The sequence below is a fragment of the Typopeltis vanoorti genome, chromosome 20 (assembly GCF_054136105.1).
Source record: "Typopeltis vanoorti isolate ZY-2024b chromosome 20, IOZ_Tvanoo_1.0, whole genome shotgun sequence".
Lineage (NCBI taxonomy): Eukaryota > Metazoa > Arthropoda > Arachnida > Uropygi > Thelyphonidae > Typopeltis > Typopeltis vanoorti.
In genome coordinates, this window is record NC_143568.1 from 87,529,659 (window position 1) to 87,550,967 (window position 21,309).

General features: G+C 36.3%; 1 protein-coding gene across 1 annotated transcript in view; it reads left to right on the top strand.

Moving 5' to 3' along the window:
- Nucleotides 1-21,309, top strand: part of LOC150095635 (dynein axonemal heavy chain 8-like) — a 2,108,518-nt gene that overhangs the window by 49,826 nt on the left and 2,037,383 nt on the right. The window contains exons 4-5 of the mRNA XM_090409931.1: nt 4,363-4,476; nt 15,000-15,107. Coding sequence (XP_090266057.1) covers nt 4,363-4,476; nt 15,000-15,107 — 222 coding nt within the window. The remainder of the gene's footprint in view (nt 1-4,362; nt 4,477-14,999; nt 15,108-21,309) is intronic.

Sequence of the window (21,309 nt, forward strand, 5' to 3'; positions counted from 1 at the left end):
CTAAAACAGAACTATAACAGAAAAGAATATAATAGATTAACCAGAGAAATTAGAAAACTAGTTAAAAGAGACAAGAATAACTGGTAGAAGAAAAAATGCAAAATGGCAGAAAAGCTATCAAAAGAAAATAACCTTCATGGATTATATAAACAAATAGACCAAATTAGTAAGACATGGACAACAAAAATTATAATGATCAAAAACAAAGAGGGACAACTAATTGAAAGTAAAACAAAATGAATGGCCAGATGGGAAGAATACTTCAAAGATTTATATAATAAAAACAGTTCCCAGGATATTACGATTCCAGCCACTGAAATGGAAGAAGAAACAAATATCTTTACCAAAGAAATAACAGCACACAGCATAGAAAAACTCAAAACTAGGAAAGCACCTGGCATTGATCAAATACATGCAGAATTCTCAAAAGCAGGAAAGGAACAACTTTTAGAACCATTAAAAACATTATTTGAAATGATCTACAAAAATGAAGCAGTGCCTACTGATTGGAACAAATCAGTCATAACTCCTATATACAAAAAAAGGAGATAAAACAGAATGCAATAATTACGGAGGCATTAGCTTCCTCGGTATTCCAAGTAAGGTTTTTATGAAAGTACTCCAAAAACAAATTAAGCCATATATAGAATTGGCAAGGAGAAGAACAAGCAGGTTTCAGACCAGGCCGAAGCACAATTCATTGACTGTTCACCTTAAGACAGCTAATAGAAAAGACACTAGAGTACAACCAAAGTTGCTATATAAATTTCATACACTTTTATCAGGGATTTGATTCAATCCGTAGAAGAGAACTATGGAAAACTATGGAAGGATTTGGAATTCCCAGCAAAACCATAAGAATAATAAAGAATCTGTATGAGAAATCTGAAAGTGCAGTACGAATGGAGGACACCTTAACCAACTGGTTCCACACAGAGAGCAAAGTAAGACAGGGATGCTATCTCTCACCAGACCTGTTCAATCTTACACTGGAAGAAGCAACCAATAAGGCCTTAAACAATGAAGACTCTGGAATCTTCTGGACTTTTGGATGACTTAACAAAATATGGAAGTCAAGAGACATCAAACAAGTAGCAAAAGTAAGAATCTATGAAACAATGGTCCTCCCAATACTCCTATATGGAAGTAAATGCTGGAATCTCAAAAAGGCTGAAGAGAAAAAATTATTAGTTACTGAAATGGGTTGGCTAAGATTACTTGGAGTATCTCTGCTGGATCGACTAAGAAACAAAGACATAAGGAAACGACTAAAACAAGAAATAACAATAATAGACAAAATCCAAGAAAGAAGACTCGATGGTTTGGCCATGGGAACAGAAAGACTACCATCTAAAGCCCTGAATACAACGATAGAAGGTAAAAGATCCAAAGGGCGGCCCAGAATTAGATGGATAGACAAAATAAAAAAGTACCTAAAAACCAAATCACAACAAGCGACACCAAACTGGACAGAATTGTTCGGACTCTCCCAGGACAGATAGAAGTGGAAAGAGTTCATTCGGTCTCATCATCATCCACATAGATGATGGAATAGAGAAGAAGAAGAAGGAAATGAATGTGTTGGATAAGGAAGAATCACATGCAGTGATATTCTTGGACTTTGCAAAAGCATTCGATAGATTACCACATGATAAGTTGGTGTACAAGCTGCAGAGGATAGCAATAGATATGTTGGTTAGATGGATCGGAGATTGGCTCTCTGATACCAGCAAGTTGTGTATTATGGAGCTGTGTCTCAGAAAAGGAATTTGACCAGTGACATGCCTCAGGGTTCTGTTCTTGAACCCATTTTGTGTAACTTATTTGTTAATGATATTTCATGTGGATTGACTGGGGATTCTTCAAATGTTTTCCAATGATGCCAAGTAAGGTAGAATTATCAGGAGTAGTGCTGATATTAATTCTTTACAGGAAGATTTGAATAGACTATTAGCTTGGAAATGAGTGGGTTTGCAATTTTAATGTTAATAAATGCAAGGTGTTACACTTTAAGATACAGAGATATAAGGCTACATACTGTATTGGTGGAGCTGTACTTTAGGAAGTGGATGAGATTTGGGATCTTGGATTGATGGAATAAAGTTTCTATAAATAAAAAAAATGAAGTTTCTAGGGCACATTGGATATATGGCAAAACCTGCACATCATATTGCTGATATGTAGATTGAAATGTAGAGAGGTGACAGTGCATCTGTATAAGGCATGAGCCAGACTACATATGAACTATTATGCTTATATTTGGTCACCTAGTTTTAATTGTGATGTGAAAACAATGGAAAGTGTCCAAAGACAAATAACCAAAGTGATATCAGGATCCTGGAGTGTTCATTATGAAAATTGTTTGAGAGAACATGGATTAAAGAGGTTGGTGGATAGGAGGAAAAGAGGGGATATGGTAGTCCTTCAAGTCAGTTAAGGGATTCTATCATATTAATACAAAAGAAGTTATAAAAAGAGTGGATTTTATGATGGGAAGAATGAGAGGCCATCCCTGAAAGTTGTATAAAGATGTGGTGGAGAACCATGTATGGAGTACATTTTTTACATTGAGAGTTGTTAATGAGTGGAATACATTGCCTGAGTGCGTTTGTAAGTGCAGTGGTGTAAATAACTTTAAAGCTCATTATGATAGACATGTTGTGTTTGAGTGGGCATCCCATGATGAGATTGTTGAATCCATGAAGGTTACCAGATAATACTGCTATGTAAAAAAAAAAAAAAAAAAAAAAAAACACTTTCATTAATAAAAGAATTCTCAGAAAATAAAGTCAAATCTATAAAAAAAAAAAGAAGATGAAATACACATAGCAAGCACAATAAATTATACAAGTGATTTGCTCCTCTGTTAGTCCACATCTATTCTTGACACAACCAAGTGAATCACCTGATCATCATTATTAGATCATAAGATAACCTCCTCTCTGTAGTTATTTACTGAGCTAGCAATGTATACAGTCACTGTTTCTTATTAGTTAGTGGTTTATATTTTGCAGATCAATTCCTTTTCATCTATTCATCATTTTTATTTATTTATTTATTTATTAAATTGTGACCATCATAAATGCAAATACGAAAATATAGAGATTATAGGATCACATATTCTTCACCTCCCCCCAGATACTTATAACATAAGCACACATATAATATCATAGATATAAATTATTCATAACCCATTTTACAGTAGCGAAATAAACTAAAGATGCCAAGAAATTATATTGTTGGTCTTATCCTTTATCCAAATGTAAGCAAACAAAGTTTGTGCATGAAGTAATTTCACGACTGGGCTACTTGTATATAGAGGCTAATGACTTCACATCATTTACCTTAGAATCTCATAATGCAATGCGCACATCCTTACATGCATAATGCTATGCATTATGGGAAGGGCCAGACATGAAATTACTTCTCGCACAAACTTTGTTTGCTTACTTGGATAAAGGATGAAACCAAGACTATAATTTCTTGGCATCTTTAATTTCTAGTATAATCAAGTAAAAAAGCTTTCAACATCTATCTCTAATCCAGAGTATTTTAGCAATAAGGTGTGACACCTTTTGGCTACTCTATGGAAATATGACTTCTGCAGTACTTCAACCTTGCTATAACTTCTGGGCTCCCACTGATGAGAACTTAATAAAAGTTGAAACCCATCTGGGTAATGGCTGTTCCCATAACACATAGAATTATACATGTCCATAAGAATATGTGCATTGCATTATGGGATTCTAAAGTATTTGATGTGAAATCATTAGCCTCTATAGACAAGTAGCCCAGTAATGAAATTACTTCATGCACAAACTTTGTTTGCATACATTTAGATAAAGGATGAGCCCAAGTATATATTTTTTTGCCATCTTTAATTTATTGTATAACCAAGTGAAAAAACTTTCAACATCTATAGTAATGAAAGTATTTTTATTCAAGCCGATACTTTCTCTTCCTTATATTTGCTGCTCTTTACATCTTTTAGTAAATCAAGTATAGTAACTAATAATCATATATATTATTCTCTTTAATTATTGTTTTTTAATATATTATGAAAAGAACATTCCTTTTCACCTATTACCCCCTCTCATAATGGCACACACAAGCAAAATTACTTGTGCTTTTGCCAGATTGTTAGGTTTGCAGCAAGAGAGCCACGGTCATCCCTACATAGACACATTAATTACATTATAGTCTCAGTTTAAATCAAACCTAAAAATATTTCAGTATGCAATTTCGGATTGCATGTTCTCAATCCTAGGAGACAAGCTTAATAACATTTGTATTGCATTTAGAAACTTTTTAGGATATTTTTATCAAAGCTAATGTATTTTTTTAACATTTGTTTCTTCCTAGCAATATACGACTTTAGATAATAAAGTCACCCAGCTGTGGATTGAAGCAAGAGATAATGTGAAGTATTTATATAGATTGGAAAGGGTCTGTGAGCCCTTGTATAGGAATGATTTAGTAAGTTTTTTCATTATTATTTTTTATTATTATTAACAGGATTCAGAAATACCAAAAATCAGAAATACAGGATAGTCTCTACTTTCTATGAAAAACATGATATGAATAATTTGTATTTATGAACATTTCATGGACTAGTAAATTGTGACTCCAAATTTATGTAATGACCACAGAACCTCATGCTTAATGAACATTTTTCATTAAGCATGATTTGCTTGTATTTCACCAATATTATATGCAACTGAAAATATTTAGCTCAGTAATTCCTTCCTGTGTAGTATTTATTTTTATTATTTCGTGACACCTCCAAGGAGTGTCCAAAGACTCATCGAGAGAGGGCACATACTTTACAACTGCCTATCTCCCTACTTCATCCACCAACTCCACGAACCTCTACTGCCATTATCTACACCAATGCCATCTGCTGCTCACTGCCACTAGTATTTTTTTTTTGTCTGTAAATTTCATGTTCTAAAGGCTGATTTGTGTGTATGCAGGACGAAAAATCCGAGTTTCCGTGAGTTAAAACCCTGCTACCTCCATATGAGATTGACTAATTCAGCTTCAATTGAAAAATCTCATGTAAAGATTCCTACTGTCATGATGAGAATCGAATTAGGCTTTTTCCAATCAAAGGACACAACATACCGTCATCGTTCTGGTTGCACTACAGAGGATCTATGTGCTGGATTAAACTCATTATTAGGTTTATTGGAATTAATATAGCACAGGTTTATTGGAATGAATACCGAGGAATGATAAAATGCAAGTTTATTAGATCCTATATTTCTTCTCTATCACAGAGACATTGTCAGGGATATAGTCCCAAAATTGTAAAAGTGCACACATAAAATCACTCAAAACAAAAAGTGGAAAAAACTAGACTGAAAACCTGAATGAACCCTCTGTGGCTGTTGGCTAGCCTTAGCTGTTAGGCAAGGAGGCCTAAGAATATAAGTGTCCCAAATCTTGGGAAGTTTAACACAACCATATTTATTAAGATTAGAATCAGCAGATTAAATCTTCCGCTGATTCTAAGAAAAGTCTTTCAAGTGTTTCTCAACCACATAATCAGCCTCTTCAAGTTATTCACCTTTCATGAAAAGGACTCACTGAAGCAGCCATTAGCACTTATAGCCTTGGCACAATTACTGCAGTAATGCCTTGTCAAGTTCCATCTTTAGACATCATGTTGTATATAGAATGCAGCATCTGCCACTTGGCTCCTGTGATTGCCATTAACATCAGGCTTGATGTAGCTGACATCCTTATGCAAGTGTGTCACCACCTAAAAGAAATCTCTTTGACAGCCAGTTCCATATTCTGTGTAAATTATACAAAGAGAATAATATAACAATCACTAGAACTGACAAATGCTTCTGTAGCCATCAGTACTAATGATTGTAATCAGAAAATTAGTGTGTTAATTAGATCCTGCATGACTTATAAATCTCTGGATAATCCCAGAAATTCTCCAAAAGAACATTAAAAAGGCTTCTTGGCCTCCTGAAACAGCTAAAAACTCAAACCATTTAGTTCCCCCCCCCCAAAATGTATAGATTGCCTAAAATTCATAAACCTAATAAGGTTTATGAATTTCCTACAGTGGATGCTACTGACTTCGTCTCTTTTTAGGAAGGTTACACATATAAGCATGTAGAGGATACAGCCATGGACTCTCCCCCTCTAGCCAATTTCTATAGGAAATATTTTGTTATTTTAAGTTATCCATACAATTAGCTAAATCTTTAACTCCACTTACTGTTCATGCTCCATGATAATTAAAAAAATTCCACTCAGTTCAAATCTTTAATTCAAAATTTAGCTTTAAATAATAATATCACAGCAAGCTTTAATGGATGGCTCTTTATTTTCCAATATCTGCTTTCTGACACCTTATCTTTGCTTAAGCATGCTTTCTGCCCCCAATATTACTGATCTTTTCAATTTTGCAATTCATGCTAGCTACTTTTTTAGGAAGGATACCATATACAGTAAAAACAGGTAGAGGATATAGCCATGTATTCTCCACCTCTGGCTAATTTCTATAGGGAATGTTTTGAAAAAGAAGTCTCTATACTGTCATTCACAAACCATTTATGCTAAAAAATATTGATATTGTGTTCTCTATTTGGCCATGTGGCTCAGCCACATTAGACTTCTTACTCTACCTCCGCAGCTATCCAGAATCAAGGAAGAATAAAATAATAATAGCCTGTCTTTACTAGATACCTGAATTACGAGTATTCCCAATAGTACTCTTTCTTTCTTGGTTTACAGAAAACTCACTCACACAGAATGGAGAGAATGTTCAAGACATATATATATGTGTGTGTGTGTGTGTGTGTGTGTGTGTGTGTGTGTGTGGATTAAACTTAAGCTTTGGGCAGTTTAGAAGACAGAAATGGTTTGTCTGATATCCATGATTGTGTGTGGGAATGTAAATTGAAAGCAAAATGTGTGGAGAAAGAAAAACAGAACTTCTGAAGAAGGAGACAGAAGGAATGAAGACTGAGTTGAAGAGGATGAATGGAGATCTTTGGAGGATAGAGAGATTGGCTACTGTGAGAGGAATGAGAGTAGGTGTAAGAGAACAGCATAAGGGGGCAAGAGAGAGAGAGAGAGAGAGAGAGAGAGAGAGAGAGAGAGGAAGGTGAGAGAATGAGAGAGATGGAGGACAAGATGAAATTATAGCAAGTCAAGTGTAGAAGCAAGGCATCAGAGAGCAAGGGAGAGAGGAAAGCAAGAGAATGAGATAGACGGTGGAAGAGAGTAAATTGCAGAAAGCCAAGAGAGTGTGGAAGAAAGGAATAGAGAGAGAAAGAGGCAGGAGACAGAGAAAGAGCAAGATTGGAAGCCATACAAGTCAGGGATACCAGTGAGAGAAGGATGAACGAATCTGTTCAGAGTATCATGTATGGAGATTCTGTGATTTTAGTTGTTCAGAATAGAGTGCCGGAGGAGTGCTTTGCCTGATGAAATGATAGAGGGTGTGGCAATTGCAGTGAGTTTGGGCGGGAGCAGTATAGATGAGATGATACTAATGGTTGGTATGTATGACCTGAAAGGTAGTGATTCATGTAGCATGAGATTTGAGGTTGAGGTTAGAGATAGTGCAGCAGAAATGTGTCTATAGTATTGCATAATGATCAATAATGTGGAGTGGAGGAGAAGAGCAGTAATGACTAATGAGATGATAGTGACAATGTGCAGTAAAAGATGTCTGGAATATATGGCTGCATGGAATATGTTTGAGGATAGAAGAAAGCTGTATGCAAGAGATGGATTAAGTTTGAATGCAGAAGGATGCGGACATTTGGAGAAACTTGTTTTCTGCACAAGCAACTGTGTCAAGACAGGGAAGGGGAAATTGCACATGTGGATGTGCATTTCTTGCATACAGCTCTCTTCTATCCTCAAACATACTCCATGCATGCACATATTCCAGACCTCTTTAACTGCAAATTGTCACTATCATCTCATTTATCATTACTGCCCTTCTCCTCCACTCCACGTTATCGATCATTATGCAGTACTATTGATAATGCAGAAATTGATAATGTCCGAATTGTTTTGTTAATAATAGAGCAATTCGGACGCATTTCTGCTGCACTATCTCTAACCCTAAATCTCATGCTACATGAATCACATTACCTCTCAGGTCATCCATCCCAACCATTAGTATCATCTCCTCTACACTGCCCCACCACTCACTGCAATTACCACACTCTCTATCATTTCATCAAGTAAGCACTCCCCCGGCATTCTATTCTGCACAACCTAAATCACAGAATCTCCATACATGATACTCTGAACAGATTCATTCATCCTTCTCTCACTGGTATCCCTGACTTTTGTGGCTTCCTATCTCGCTCTCATTTCTCTCTCTGTCTCCTTCTTCCTCGTCTTGTCCTCCATCTCTCTCTCATTCTCTCACCTTCCCCCCCCTCCCCTCTCTCTCTTGCTCCTTTATGCTGTTCTCTTACACCTACTCTCATTCCTCTCACAGTAGCCAATCTCTCTACCTTCCCAAGATCTTCATTCACCCTCTTCAACTCAGTCTTCATTCCTTCCTTCCTTCTCCTTCTTCAGAAGTTCTGTTTCTCTCTCTCTCCACACATTCTGCTTTCAATTTACATTTCCACACACAATCATCACTATTAGACAAACCATTTCTGTCTTCTGATGCCCAAAGCTAAATCCATATATCTCTTTAACATTCTCTTCACCCACCAATAGGCCTAAGAAAAGCAATGTAAATGGCCATTGAAGTCAGTCATGTTTATAACTATATTATGCGTTAGCTTTGAGCATTTGTGGGTTATATCTTCATTTGATGAATAGTGAGGAATTTTTGTCATTGGTTAGCACAGCTTGGCCAAAAGATATAGACATTAGTGAGACACGGTTGACTGAGGATGATATGGTCACACCAACAGAATGCAAGAGATGCAATGTTTTCAGAGAGCAGAAGGAACAGGATGGGAGAGGGGGGTTTTGCTAATGATAGCAGAAGAATTAAAGCCAAAAAGAGTAAAAGTGGATCAGGGGGAGCAGAGATTCAGAGGGCTGTTCATTTGAGTTTATCTGGTGTGAAATAGAGGCCAACAGGGCTAAATATTTAACAGGCTGCTGCTATCATCCAAGAGATATATGGGAGAATATAGATAACCCACACTTGCATATTAACATGATGAATAAAGGGGCAAGTAATTATTTAAACTATGGCAACATAAATTAGAAGGAGGAATAGCCATAGGCTGGGAAGGAAATGAAATTTATACAACTGCTGAGAAATAATTACTTAAGACAACATGTAACGGAGGGAATACAAGTTCAAGAGTGCTGGATCTGTTCGTTGCATCAGTGAACTTAGTCTTGACTTGGGAGATTGCCAGACATGCAGAATTTCCTGTTAACAAGAGATATATGTGGAATTACAAAGCAGGTGATTATAACAAGATGAGGAGACAACTTTCAGCAGAGCAATGGCATAAGAATTTGGAGCAGGAGAGATGTTTTTGGTGTATGCAAGGTAGTTAAGGGGCATTTATATATAGCTAGAATGTATAGCTGGAGTCAGAAGGGTAAATTGAGTAAGAATTAGATGAATAGTTTCATTAAGCAGGAGTTGCACACAAAGAAAAGTTGTAGAGGGAATATAAAGACAAAGATGATCAGCATGAACATGAGCAGTATAAGGCACTGGCAAAATGGGGGGATGATATGGCAAAGAGAGTCAAAGACAATTATGAGAGAAAGCTAGTTGATGAGGCCAAAAGAAATCCTAAAGAGTTATTTTGCTATGTGGTAAGTAAAAGGAGGGATGAAATGATTGGAAGGATGACTTTAAAATGTGCTGTTGGTGGGGAAGTAATAGATCCAAATAAAATAGTTGAATTACTGAGTGAACATTTTGCAGGGATGTGATTTTGGGTGGTAATTACAATGCTAGATTTGACATTGACTGATAGGAGAATAGAGGTTGAAGAAATGGGTGTGCTTAAAATATCACAGAACCTCAATATGAACACAGCCATGAGATTAGATGGCATATTGGCCTGTGTAGGTCCGATTTATTACAACTAAGTTATACCAACTAGTTTCGCCAACTATAGCTGTTGGCTTCGTCAGGGTAAAGGTATATAGATGTAAAACCACTTAAATGCTAAAACTATTACACTAAAACTATAAAAGAACAAAATATAATTGCATTTTTACAAAAAACAGAAGAACACTTACATCACACGCATAGAGCATGTATGATTTTACTTGTTGTTATGTAGGAACGTTCTATAATTTATAGCAAAATTCAATTCTGTCAAGTTCAAAGATCTAATGAGGGTCTTCCAGATCTCAGGCAGAATTAATCCTTAGTTTCTATTTAGGTTTTGTTTTGAACGAATAACTGTTGGGGCTTCTTTTATCATTCGGGAGCGGAAATCCTCCTCTAAGTAGGGCATGGAGCTTTTGTCCCATTCTATGGTATGGTTTGTCCTAGAGAAATGAAAAGCTACCCCGATTTGTTTTCTCTGTTATTGTTTACATCTCCTATGTGTTCCTTTTTCCTGATTTCAAAACTTCTAGAAGTCAGGCCAATGTAGTTCAAACCGCATGAGCGGGGGTATTGTAGACTCCAGCATATTTGTAAAAAGGATAACTGTCCTTTGGAGATCTTAAGAGTTGGCGGATGGCCTTTGAAGGTTTAAAAGCTACTCTAACACACTAAGAACACACTAACAAGCAGGGATAAAGAGGTTATTGTTCCCCTGTATAAGATTTTAATAAGGCCACATCTAGACTACTGCACATAGATCTGGATTCAAACCTGCAGTCTTTTGGCTGGAGAGCAGATAAGCTAACCACTTGACCAACCAGGTTCTCTAATCAGAACTTGATTTTTCACATTATTGTCTATTTATATGGTTTTTTTTAATGATTTTTATGCTAGATTTGTTACCATAATTATGCAGTTTAATACAAGAATCCTGAAAACTTATACTGAATTTATTACCAACCTCTTCCCATGATTTGCATTTTATTGCTTTTACGCATTGCTTGGTTTTCTTTAATTTTTTTCTCTATATTCTCTCAGGACACTTGCTGATTATTTACGAGAAGCGTATATATGATTTTTTCTTTTTTCTGAACTGCCTCTTTAAATTCTTGAGTCCAGTATGAAGAGTTTTTTTTTTTTTAACACTTTCAGATAATTTCACCACATGCCCTCACAGTTTTAGATATTGCCACTTCATTTTTATTTTCAAACTCTTTCATTTTTTCTTGAAAAATATTTGTTTATTGGAATGTATTCAGTTCTGAAAGATGCTTGATTGTTGCTTCTTTTTATTATTATTATTATCATCTGACCTCCATGGAGTCAAAGACTCATCATAGGAGGTACAAATTATTGCACACAATGCTCATCTAACCATGCCTTAAATCGACTCAATGTGTCTACATCCACACCACACAGCAATGCATTCCACACACACACCAACCACTCTCCATGCAAAGAATCCTCTCCTCACTCCTCTGCTCATACCCTCCTTGTACAGTTTACAGCAAAGGCTTCTTATTCTACCTTCCCCTGTTCCATTTTATAAAAATATATCTTCAGTATCAACCATATAACAAAGCAGACTAGCTTATATGTCTCAATCACATCCTCTTTCTCCTATTCACGAGGCTTTGCAATTTACATTCTCACAATCTGTCCTCATACTCTACATTCATATAGGCTAGTTTCCATGTTGAAGGGTAGATGCTAAGTGAATATTAGAGATTTTGAAGGTGATACAGGATAGATATCCATTTAGGAATACAAGGTTTAAGCACAGTCGACATACAGTGAACTGTTCTAAGTAATATGAAAGGTACATTACCTTGACCATCAGTGCAGAAGTTGGAGGAGAAAAATGATGCCAGGAGGTCAGTTTTTCTTTGGATGATGTTGCAATCTTAACACATAGTTGTGAAAGAGGTATAGATCAGCAGAAACTGTCCCTGAACTTGGCAATTGACCAGAAGGCTCAACTACTATTTGAGTAGTTGGCAATTTTTTTTTTGTTTGCACCTTCAGATTCAGATTTGTACTGATGAAAACTGTACTGATTTGTACTGGGAGATACTGAGATAGGAGTGTTGGTAGCTTGTTCCACCTTTGCAAGGAGTCGCCTTGGTGTTGTACCACCTTACCCCAGTCCTGAAGATACTTTCAGGCGCAAACTTTGTTTGCACACACTTGGATAAAGGATTAAACTAAATTTATCAGATTTGTACTGATTGAAGTTCTGTTAACAGCAGCTGCATTCAAGTGTGTAGGTTGAATGAGATGTTGGAGATTTTTTTCATCCATTTGCAGTGGGCAGAATTGTTTTTATGAATGGTTTGGCACACTTCATGGAGAACTAGGATTTGGACAGAATTGCAAAAACAGTTGTTAGTCCATCCCATTTGGCACTATTGTAATTTCAAAGAACATAAGGCTTAGATTGGCTGTTTTCAAGGGCATTCCAGTAAAAGAGGAGAGCTGATGTCTACAGTGTATTTATCAGGAGAACTGGTTAAGAAGAGATCAAGAGTGTTGGGGGAATAAGGATAAGTGCATTGCATTATGGGATACTAAAGAAATTGATGTCACATCAATTTCTTTAGTATATACAAGTAGCCCAGTTATGAAGTGACTGTGTGCTTACACTTGGATAAAGGATGAAACCAAGAATATAAATTTTTGACATCTTTAATTTATAGAGTATGGAGCATCCCATCAATGGATCCCAAACTTTAACACTATACATTTCATCATCATCAGCAGCAGCAGCAGCAGCCATTTTCTGTCCACTGCTGGATGAAAGCCTCCCCCAAAGTCCTCCATTCATTCCTGTGTTGAGCCTTTGTATGCAACTGAGTTTCAGCCATCTGTTTAATCTCATCCTCCCACTGTCTCTTTGGTCTTCCTGTAGCTCTTTCCCTCTCTAGGATACCATTCTGATATCAACTTTGTCGATTTTTGAGTGTTACTTCTTTCAATATGACCTACCCATTGCTGTTTGGAACTTATAATGGCTGTTATGATATCTCTCACCCGAGTCTGAGGTCTTACCCAAGTATTATTACACTTTCTATCTAGAATGGTAATACCGAGTAATTATCTTTCCATTTTCCTTTGGATAATCCTCAACTTGCTGCTTAATTTTTTTAAACAAAGTTCATGTTTCACTTCCATATGTTATGACTGAAAGTATACAACTGTTGAATATTTCTTTTTAAGGCAGATTGGCTGAGTGTTTCACAGTGTTCTCTTAAGGCGTCCAACCAGCTTGAATTCAAATATAATTTCTTCTTTCCAGTCACCCTCTACTGTGATCTTTCATCCTAGGTAAACATAGGCCGTTACTATATCAATTTCCTGGTGTCCCATTTGTACTCGCTTTTTTGATAATGTATTTATTATACATTATTTTTGTTTTGTCTTTATTTATATTTAACCCTTTCTTTTTTACTTTCCACATTCAATTCAGTGATCATTTCTTGAAGTTCTTCTGCAAGGGCTACTAGCTACTCAAGGGCACAACTAGCTTGTTACTGTGTTACTGTTACTAATAACACTTTCTAAATTCACTTATCTGAAAACAACTGAATATCTCATATAATCTTTTATAATCTTTTGACATCGCCATTGATATAAAGGTTAATCAATACAGATCCATGTATTCAGCCCTGTGGTAAAGCCCCACTTGTTACTTTCTGCTTTCACGATACCACTCCCCCATACACAACTCTCTGATATCTTTTTTACAGCCAATCTGCAAACCAATTCATTAATCTGATATCTAAACCCACATGCTCTAACATAATATCAGCTTATCAGGAGGCACCCTTTCAGATGTTTTAGTAAAATCTTGAAAAATGTCAGTATATGCCTTTCCCTCATCAACCACTCTTGTTACTTGATTATAAAAGGCAATCAGATTAGTGAAACAAGACTAACCCTTAACATGCTGACCCTCACAGATAACGTTACCCTGATCTATCCAGTTTTACATGCAAGCTGTTATCAGTTTCTCCAAAATATTTCCAACAGAGATATAAACAATGGTCTGTAATTTGAAACCTTCATTCTACCACCATCCTTATGAATTCACTATCTTACTCTCCTTTCTCTCTCTCTTTAGGCTCCTTTCACATTGACAGACTCTTATTGAACACTGAAGTAAGTGAACTTAATACATTTTCTTAAAATACCTGGAAAAATCCTACCCAATTCTGTTGTATGAATAAAATTTCGAATCAACTTCACTCTGTCTTCTGCACCAAAATGGCTGTCATTTCAATGTTAATAAATGTAAAGTCATGAACTTTGGTGTGGTTAGATATCCAATGATGTCATATTATATTGGTGGGATTATGCTTGAAGAAATTGATGGGGATAGGGATCTTTGGAGTTTTAGTAGACAGGGGAAGTTGACTTTCAAGGGTCATATAGGAGAAATTGTAAATACAATTCAGAGAATAAAGGCAAAACTTTAGGAGAGAGTGTCAAAAATGATATCAGGATTATGGAATACTGATTATAAAGAAAGATTGAAAATATTTGTAGGCTGTGGACACTGGCAAACAGGAGAAAGAGGGATGAAATGATTGATATCTGCAAACTTCTGAAAAGGTTTTATATATATATATACATACAGCATTTTAGTAGATGAAATTTTTCATTCTATGAGGAGGATATGAGGGCATCCATGGAAATTGAGAATGAATGCTGTCAAGAAGGGAGTTAGGGCTAGATTTTTCTCTCATAGAATGCTGCTTGATTAGAATAGATTGCCATTGGATGTTGTGTGTGTGCAAGTAGCATGAATGAATTCACAAACAGGTATGACGGCTGGTGCGAATAGTATGTCCTTTGATGAGTTCCTGATTCCCTGGAGGTCTCTTAACAACAACAACAACAACAACAATAATAATAATAATAATAATAATAATAATATGTTCTGATCATTCTTTTAATTTTATGTTAGGAAAGTGTTCGACAAGCACTTCCAAATTTGATGATTGGTATAGAATCAATTCATGCTGTTTCAAGATTTTATCATTCTTCAGAACATATGACCTCACTTTTTAGCAAGGTAAAACAGTATTTCTATAGTATTATTTTAGATTTTAGTTTTTAAACATTGACTGTTCACAATTACTTTATCTGAATTCATTCATCCATTCATCATAATGTTTTATATAAATATAATTTTACAATAATATTGTATCATTAAAGCTTATAACTGTGAATTTTCATTCAGACATGATAAACTGTTTAAGAAGATTATTATTACTATTATTAACATGAGATATCCATGGAGTCAAAGACTCATGAGACACTACAGGTACATATTTTCACACAAAACTTATCAAACTGAGCTTTAAACTTATTCTGTTCTCCAAGCTCAGACATAATAATGTAGTCAACTCACCAACCATACTTCTTGCAAAGAACCTACTCCTTATGCCCTTGGTCACACCTTTTTCATACAGTTTCCAAGGATGACTTCTTTATTCTACCTTGTCTCCCATTCCATGAAAAATGTCTTTCATATTAACCATTATCAACCCCTTACCAACTTATGTGTCTTAATCATATCTCTTCTCCTATTCACAAGGCCACTTTGCAAATTGTATTCCCTCAATCTATTTTCATACCCCATATTCAAAAAACTAATTACAATGTTAGTCAATCTTCTCTTGACCCTTTCTCCTATATCCTCATCATCATAAAAACCAGGTGACCATATCTTGCACAGTAATCCAGAGGAGGTCTGATAATGGCCATATACAATTGAACCATAACCTCTTTATTTCTACATGGGTCTTCTGCACCCTTGTCAATAATATGATGTGACTTCACAAATTGTCTAATATGACCCCAAGAAATTATATATTTAGTTTTTTAATCCTTTATCCAAGTGTAAGCAAACAAAGTTTGCGCCTGAAGTATCTTCAGGACAGGGGCAACTCGTGGCAAAGGTGAACTAAGTTCTGATCACTTTCCTTAGTATCCCATAATGCAAAGCACATCTCCTTGCAGAAATGTATAATGCTATGCATTATGGGAAGGGTCACTACCAAGAAACAGGTCTAAATAATGCTTTGCATTAGGGGATACTAAGGAAAGTGATGAGAACTTAGTTCACCTTTGCCACGAGTTGCCCCAGTTCTGAAGATACTTCAAGCGCAAACTTTGTTTGCTTACACTTGGATAAAGGATTAAATTAAATATATTATTTATAGTCTAACCAAGTGGAAAAAACTTCCAACATCTTTCTCTAATCCAGAGTAATTTAATAATAAGGTGTGACACCTTTTGGCAACTGGCATATGGAAATATGACTTCTGGATTGCTTCAACCTTGGTATCACCTCTGGGTCTGGCTCCCACTGAAGAGACCTCAATAAAGGTCGAAACCAGTTAGAAGCTTGGGTGATGAATGGCAATGCTGTAGCCCATGAAGTCAACTGAGGCATGGCTGTTACTGGTTACCTCCAGATGAAATATGAGTGGCTCTACTCGGTGGTAGGGTAGAGCCAAAACTGAGAGTTCTTCTCAGTGGCAGGGTGAGCCTGTTATTGAGGAGAACAACATTGGGTTTTTGATAATGCAAGTCGCTCATTGTTGGGTGATCCTGGGGATCTCACAAGTTTTTGGAGAGGTAACCCACACTTAAACAGGGAAACCGGTCTGGGTAGTGATCCTTTCCACAATGCATAGCATTATATTGGGTTGGCAAATAAGTTCATTCGGTTTATGCATTAGTACAAGTTTACGCCGCTTCGTCTGTCGCTATTGTTGCGCTACCATGCAACGCTATTGTGAAGTTGAAAGGCCACATTTCACATAACCTTTCAGTGAATTTTCGTTTGGCCTACTTCAGTTGCATGTGTGTAACATATTTTTAGAAATGGAAGGAAATAACATACATTACTTTCATATTTTACTTTTTTATTTCAAAAAAGGCAAACGAGCTGTGAAGGCCCATAAAAAAATATGCAGCGTATATGGAGATGGTGCCTTAACAGGACTCGTATGCCAAAAGTGGTTTGCCAAATTCCGTTCTGGAGATTTCAACGTCAGTGATGTGTCTTGCGCCGGTCCCCCGACCGAAGTTGATTCGAGTGTTGTGAAGGATATCGTTGACAAAAATCCATCGCAAACAGTGCGGGAGATTGCTGCAGTAATGAACATATCCCATACAAGCGTTGAAAACCATTTGAACAAGCTGGGATATGTTTCAATGAATTGACTGAGACCAGTATGACTGCTCGCATATCCATCTGTGATTCGCTGTGACGTCACCAAGAAAATGACCCAATTTTGAAGCGGATGATTACGGGAGATGAAAAATGGGTCGTGTACTATAATGTGTCACGTAAAAGATCATGGTGGCAAAAAGAGCGAACCGCTGCGAGCAACCTCAAAAGCGGGATTGCACCCAAAGAAGCTCATATTCTCTGTGTGGTGGGATTATAAAGGTGTTGACCACTACGAGGTGTTACTGTCAGGCAGAATGATTGATTCAACTGTTTATTGCTCACACTTAACGCGACTGGCCCGTGCAATTAGCACAAAATGTCCTGAATTGGCAAATCGGAAAGAAGTTGTCTTTCACCATGACAACACCAGACCCCACACATCGTTAACAATCTGGACTAAATTGTTATGTCTTGGCTGGAATGTTTTGCCGCATCCTCTATATTCACCAGACCTGGCACCTTCCGAGTACCACTTATTCCGATCGTTGCAGAATTCTCTGAACGGGAACACCTTCGCTAATGAGGAGGCAGTCAAAAGACACCTGGATCAGTTTTTCACCAGAAAACGTCAGGAATTTTAAGAAGGCGGCATAATGAAGTTGGTGGACAGATGGCAAGAGGTCATTGATAAAGAGGGTCAATATATAACTGACTAGTATGTATTATATATATTAAATAAAACTTGTTTCGTTCCACTCTGAAAAACCAAACAAACTTATTTGCCAGCTCAATACATGTCCGCAAGATGTGCTTTGCATTATGGGATACTAAGGAAAGTGATGAGAACTTAGTCCACCTTTGCCATGAGTTGCCCCAGTCCTGAAGATACTTCAGGCACAAACTTTGTTTGTTTACACATGGACAAAGGATTAAACTAAATATATAATTTATAGTCTAACCAAGTGGGAAAAAACTTCCATGACCCCAAGAAGTTCAGCTCCTTGTCTACCATTACTCTCCCAGATCTGTCACCTCTCTTCAATCCCTTTCAAAATTTCCCCCGCCAAGTGTATATTTTGAATCCCGTCATTACCTAACAGATTTCAGAACATTACACATTGTAACATTAAACCGATTGACCGATTCACTTTCCCACTCATGCAATCTATTCAAGTCCATCTCTAAGCCTACAACATCTGTTTGACTCCTCATCATTCTCTCTGATTTCGCATCAACTTTCAAAGAGGTACATATGTTCATTATACCCATCCTAATATCATTAATGTGCAAATTAAATAACAGCCACAAAACAAAACAGACCTCTGCAGCACTCCACTGGTGATTTTCCTCTTTTGGCACACTACACTCCCATACATAATTTGCTCATGCCTGTCTGACAGCCAATACCCTATCCAGCTCACTAATCCAGTATCCATTATCATCAATCAGCTTACTTAACAGTTAGTTGTGTGTCACTTTATTAAAAGTCTTTGCAGAATCTAAATATACCACTGTATATGTATCTCCCTTGTCCAGTGCATTCATCACCTTGCTATAATACATTAGCAAATTAGTAAAACATGACCTCCCTTTAAGCACCTTACCGGCCATTATGGATCAAATACGCATCCTCATACGCTTCGTATCCATCATATATTTCAATATAATATGAATGGTATTACAATTTTAATATGCACTTCGCATCCATAGTAACTTGGACATATATATGCGTCATGGCAGGTAGCGTGGTTAATAAATCCATGCTTGACAATCACAGAGAACACTACTTTTATCAACTCATTTCTGTATCCTAGTCACCTAGTATCCTTAATGACAACTCAAGATATACATTTTAGGCTATGATTTGTAATCTCAGAGTTATCTCCACCTTTGTAAAGTGGAACAATTTACCTTCATTCTATACCTTTGGGACACTCTTGCTAAATGCTTTCTACAAATTGCAAGCAAGAAAGGAGACTAGTATAGTAAGTTGAGCAGGCCAAATTAAGTCCAATAGAGTGTTTTCATTATGTAGCAAGTAAGAGGAAGAATGTCTATGGAAGGATGACATTAATCAATCTTGATAAAAGTTTGATGGAGTGAAACATCACTAGGAAAAAATTAAAAATAGTATATTTAGTTTAATCCTTTATCCAAGTGTAAATAAGCAAAGTTTGCATCTGAAGTATCTTCAGAACTGGGGCAACTTGTGGCAAAGGTGGACAAACTTCACATCACTTGCCTTAGTATCCCGTAATGCAAAGCACATCTCCTTGTGGACATGTATAATGCAGTGCATTATGGGAAGGGTCACTACCCAGACCGGTTTTGACCGTTATTGAGGTCTCTTCAGTGGGAGCCAGCATAGAGGTGATACCATGATTGAAGCAATGCAGAAGTCATATTTGCCTATGCAAGTTGTGAAAAGGTCACACCTTATTAATATATTACTCTGGATTAGAGAACGATGTTGGAAGTTTTTTTTTTCGCTTGGTTAGACTATAAATTATATATTTAGTTTAATCCTTATAAGTGTAAGCAATAACTGTAAGTGTGTAAGTGTAAGTTATATAAGTGTGAGTGTGTATAAGTATACACTTATACACTATAATAAGTATACACTTATATAAGCAAACTACGTTGTTTGCTTACACTTATAAGGATTAAACTAAATATATAATTTATATCTAACCAAGTGAAAAAAACTTCCAACATCATTCTCTATTCGAGAGTAATTTATTAATAAAGTGTGACACTTTTGGTAACTCGTATAGGTAAATATGACTTCTGCCTGCATTGCTTCAATCTTGGTATCACCTCTGGGTCTGGCTCCCACCGAAGAGACCTCAATAAAGGTCGAGACTGGTCTGGGTAGTGATCCTTCCCATAATGCATTGCATTATAATGCCTTCAAGGAGATGTGCTTTGCATTATGGGATACTAAGGTAAGTGATCTGAAGTTTATCCCTTTTGCCATGAGTTGTCCCAATCCTGAAGATACTTCAGGCACAAACTTTGCTTACACTTGGATAAAACTAAATAGTGTATGTCATCGTATGCAACAACCAGTGGGTAAGACGAGGCCTAAATTTTAGGCTATTTTTAGGTTTTAAGCTTATGTCAGTTGTATTAGACGACCCCCCCAATTTCTTCTTTCTTGTATTAATGCAACATTAGGTATTTTTGTTATATCTGTTATTTTTATATCTGTGCATATCCATTAATTTTTTGCATAGCATAGATTTAGTATTTATGCAAATTATCCTAATTAAAAGTGATTAGCTGCAATTTTAATTAATTATTAATTTTGCATTTTTTAAAATTTTAGGATTATTAAAATTGTTATCATTTAAAATCATGGAACCAGCAACAAAATGAAGAAAGTATGAAGCTCGATTTAAAATAAGGGTGATTGAAACGATAAAGCAAACTAATAACTGTGCTGCTTCAAGAAAGTTTGACAATACCGAGAAGATGGTAAGAGAATGGAGAAAGAAGAAGATATTTTAAAGAAATCGCCAAAGAAAAAATGCACGATGAGAACTGGGATCACCTGGTGGCTCCCAGCTAGAAAATCATGTTGTAGAATGGGTATTCGAACAAAGGCAGAATGGTTATCTTGTTACAAGAAATACGATTAGAGCATATATACTAAAATGGTCAAGATTGAATCCGGATGAAAGCATAGAATTTCAAGCTACTTCAGGATGGTGTAATCATTTTATGAACAGACAAAATCTGGTAATACGACAAAAACGAAAATTGCTCAGAAACTACCAGCAGATCTTGACCACAAACTTACCAGTTCCATATTATTGTTATTCTTATTTATTATTATTCATAATATTATTCAGTTGAGACAAGAACATAAATTTCTATTGTCTAATATTGGAAATATGGTTGAAACTCCTATGAGTTTCATCCATATTGCTTATCATATTAACCTATGATAAGCAATAAAACAGTGGAGTCTAAAGGTAGTAAGGGTGTGCTAATTCAAAGTACAGGCCATGAAAAAACAAGGTTTATAGTTGTGTTGTCATGTTTGGCTGATGGAACCAAGTTAAAACCCATGATCATCTTCAAACAT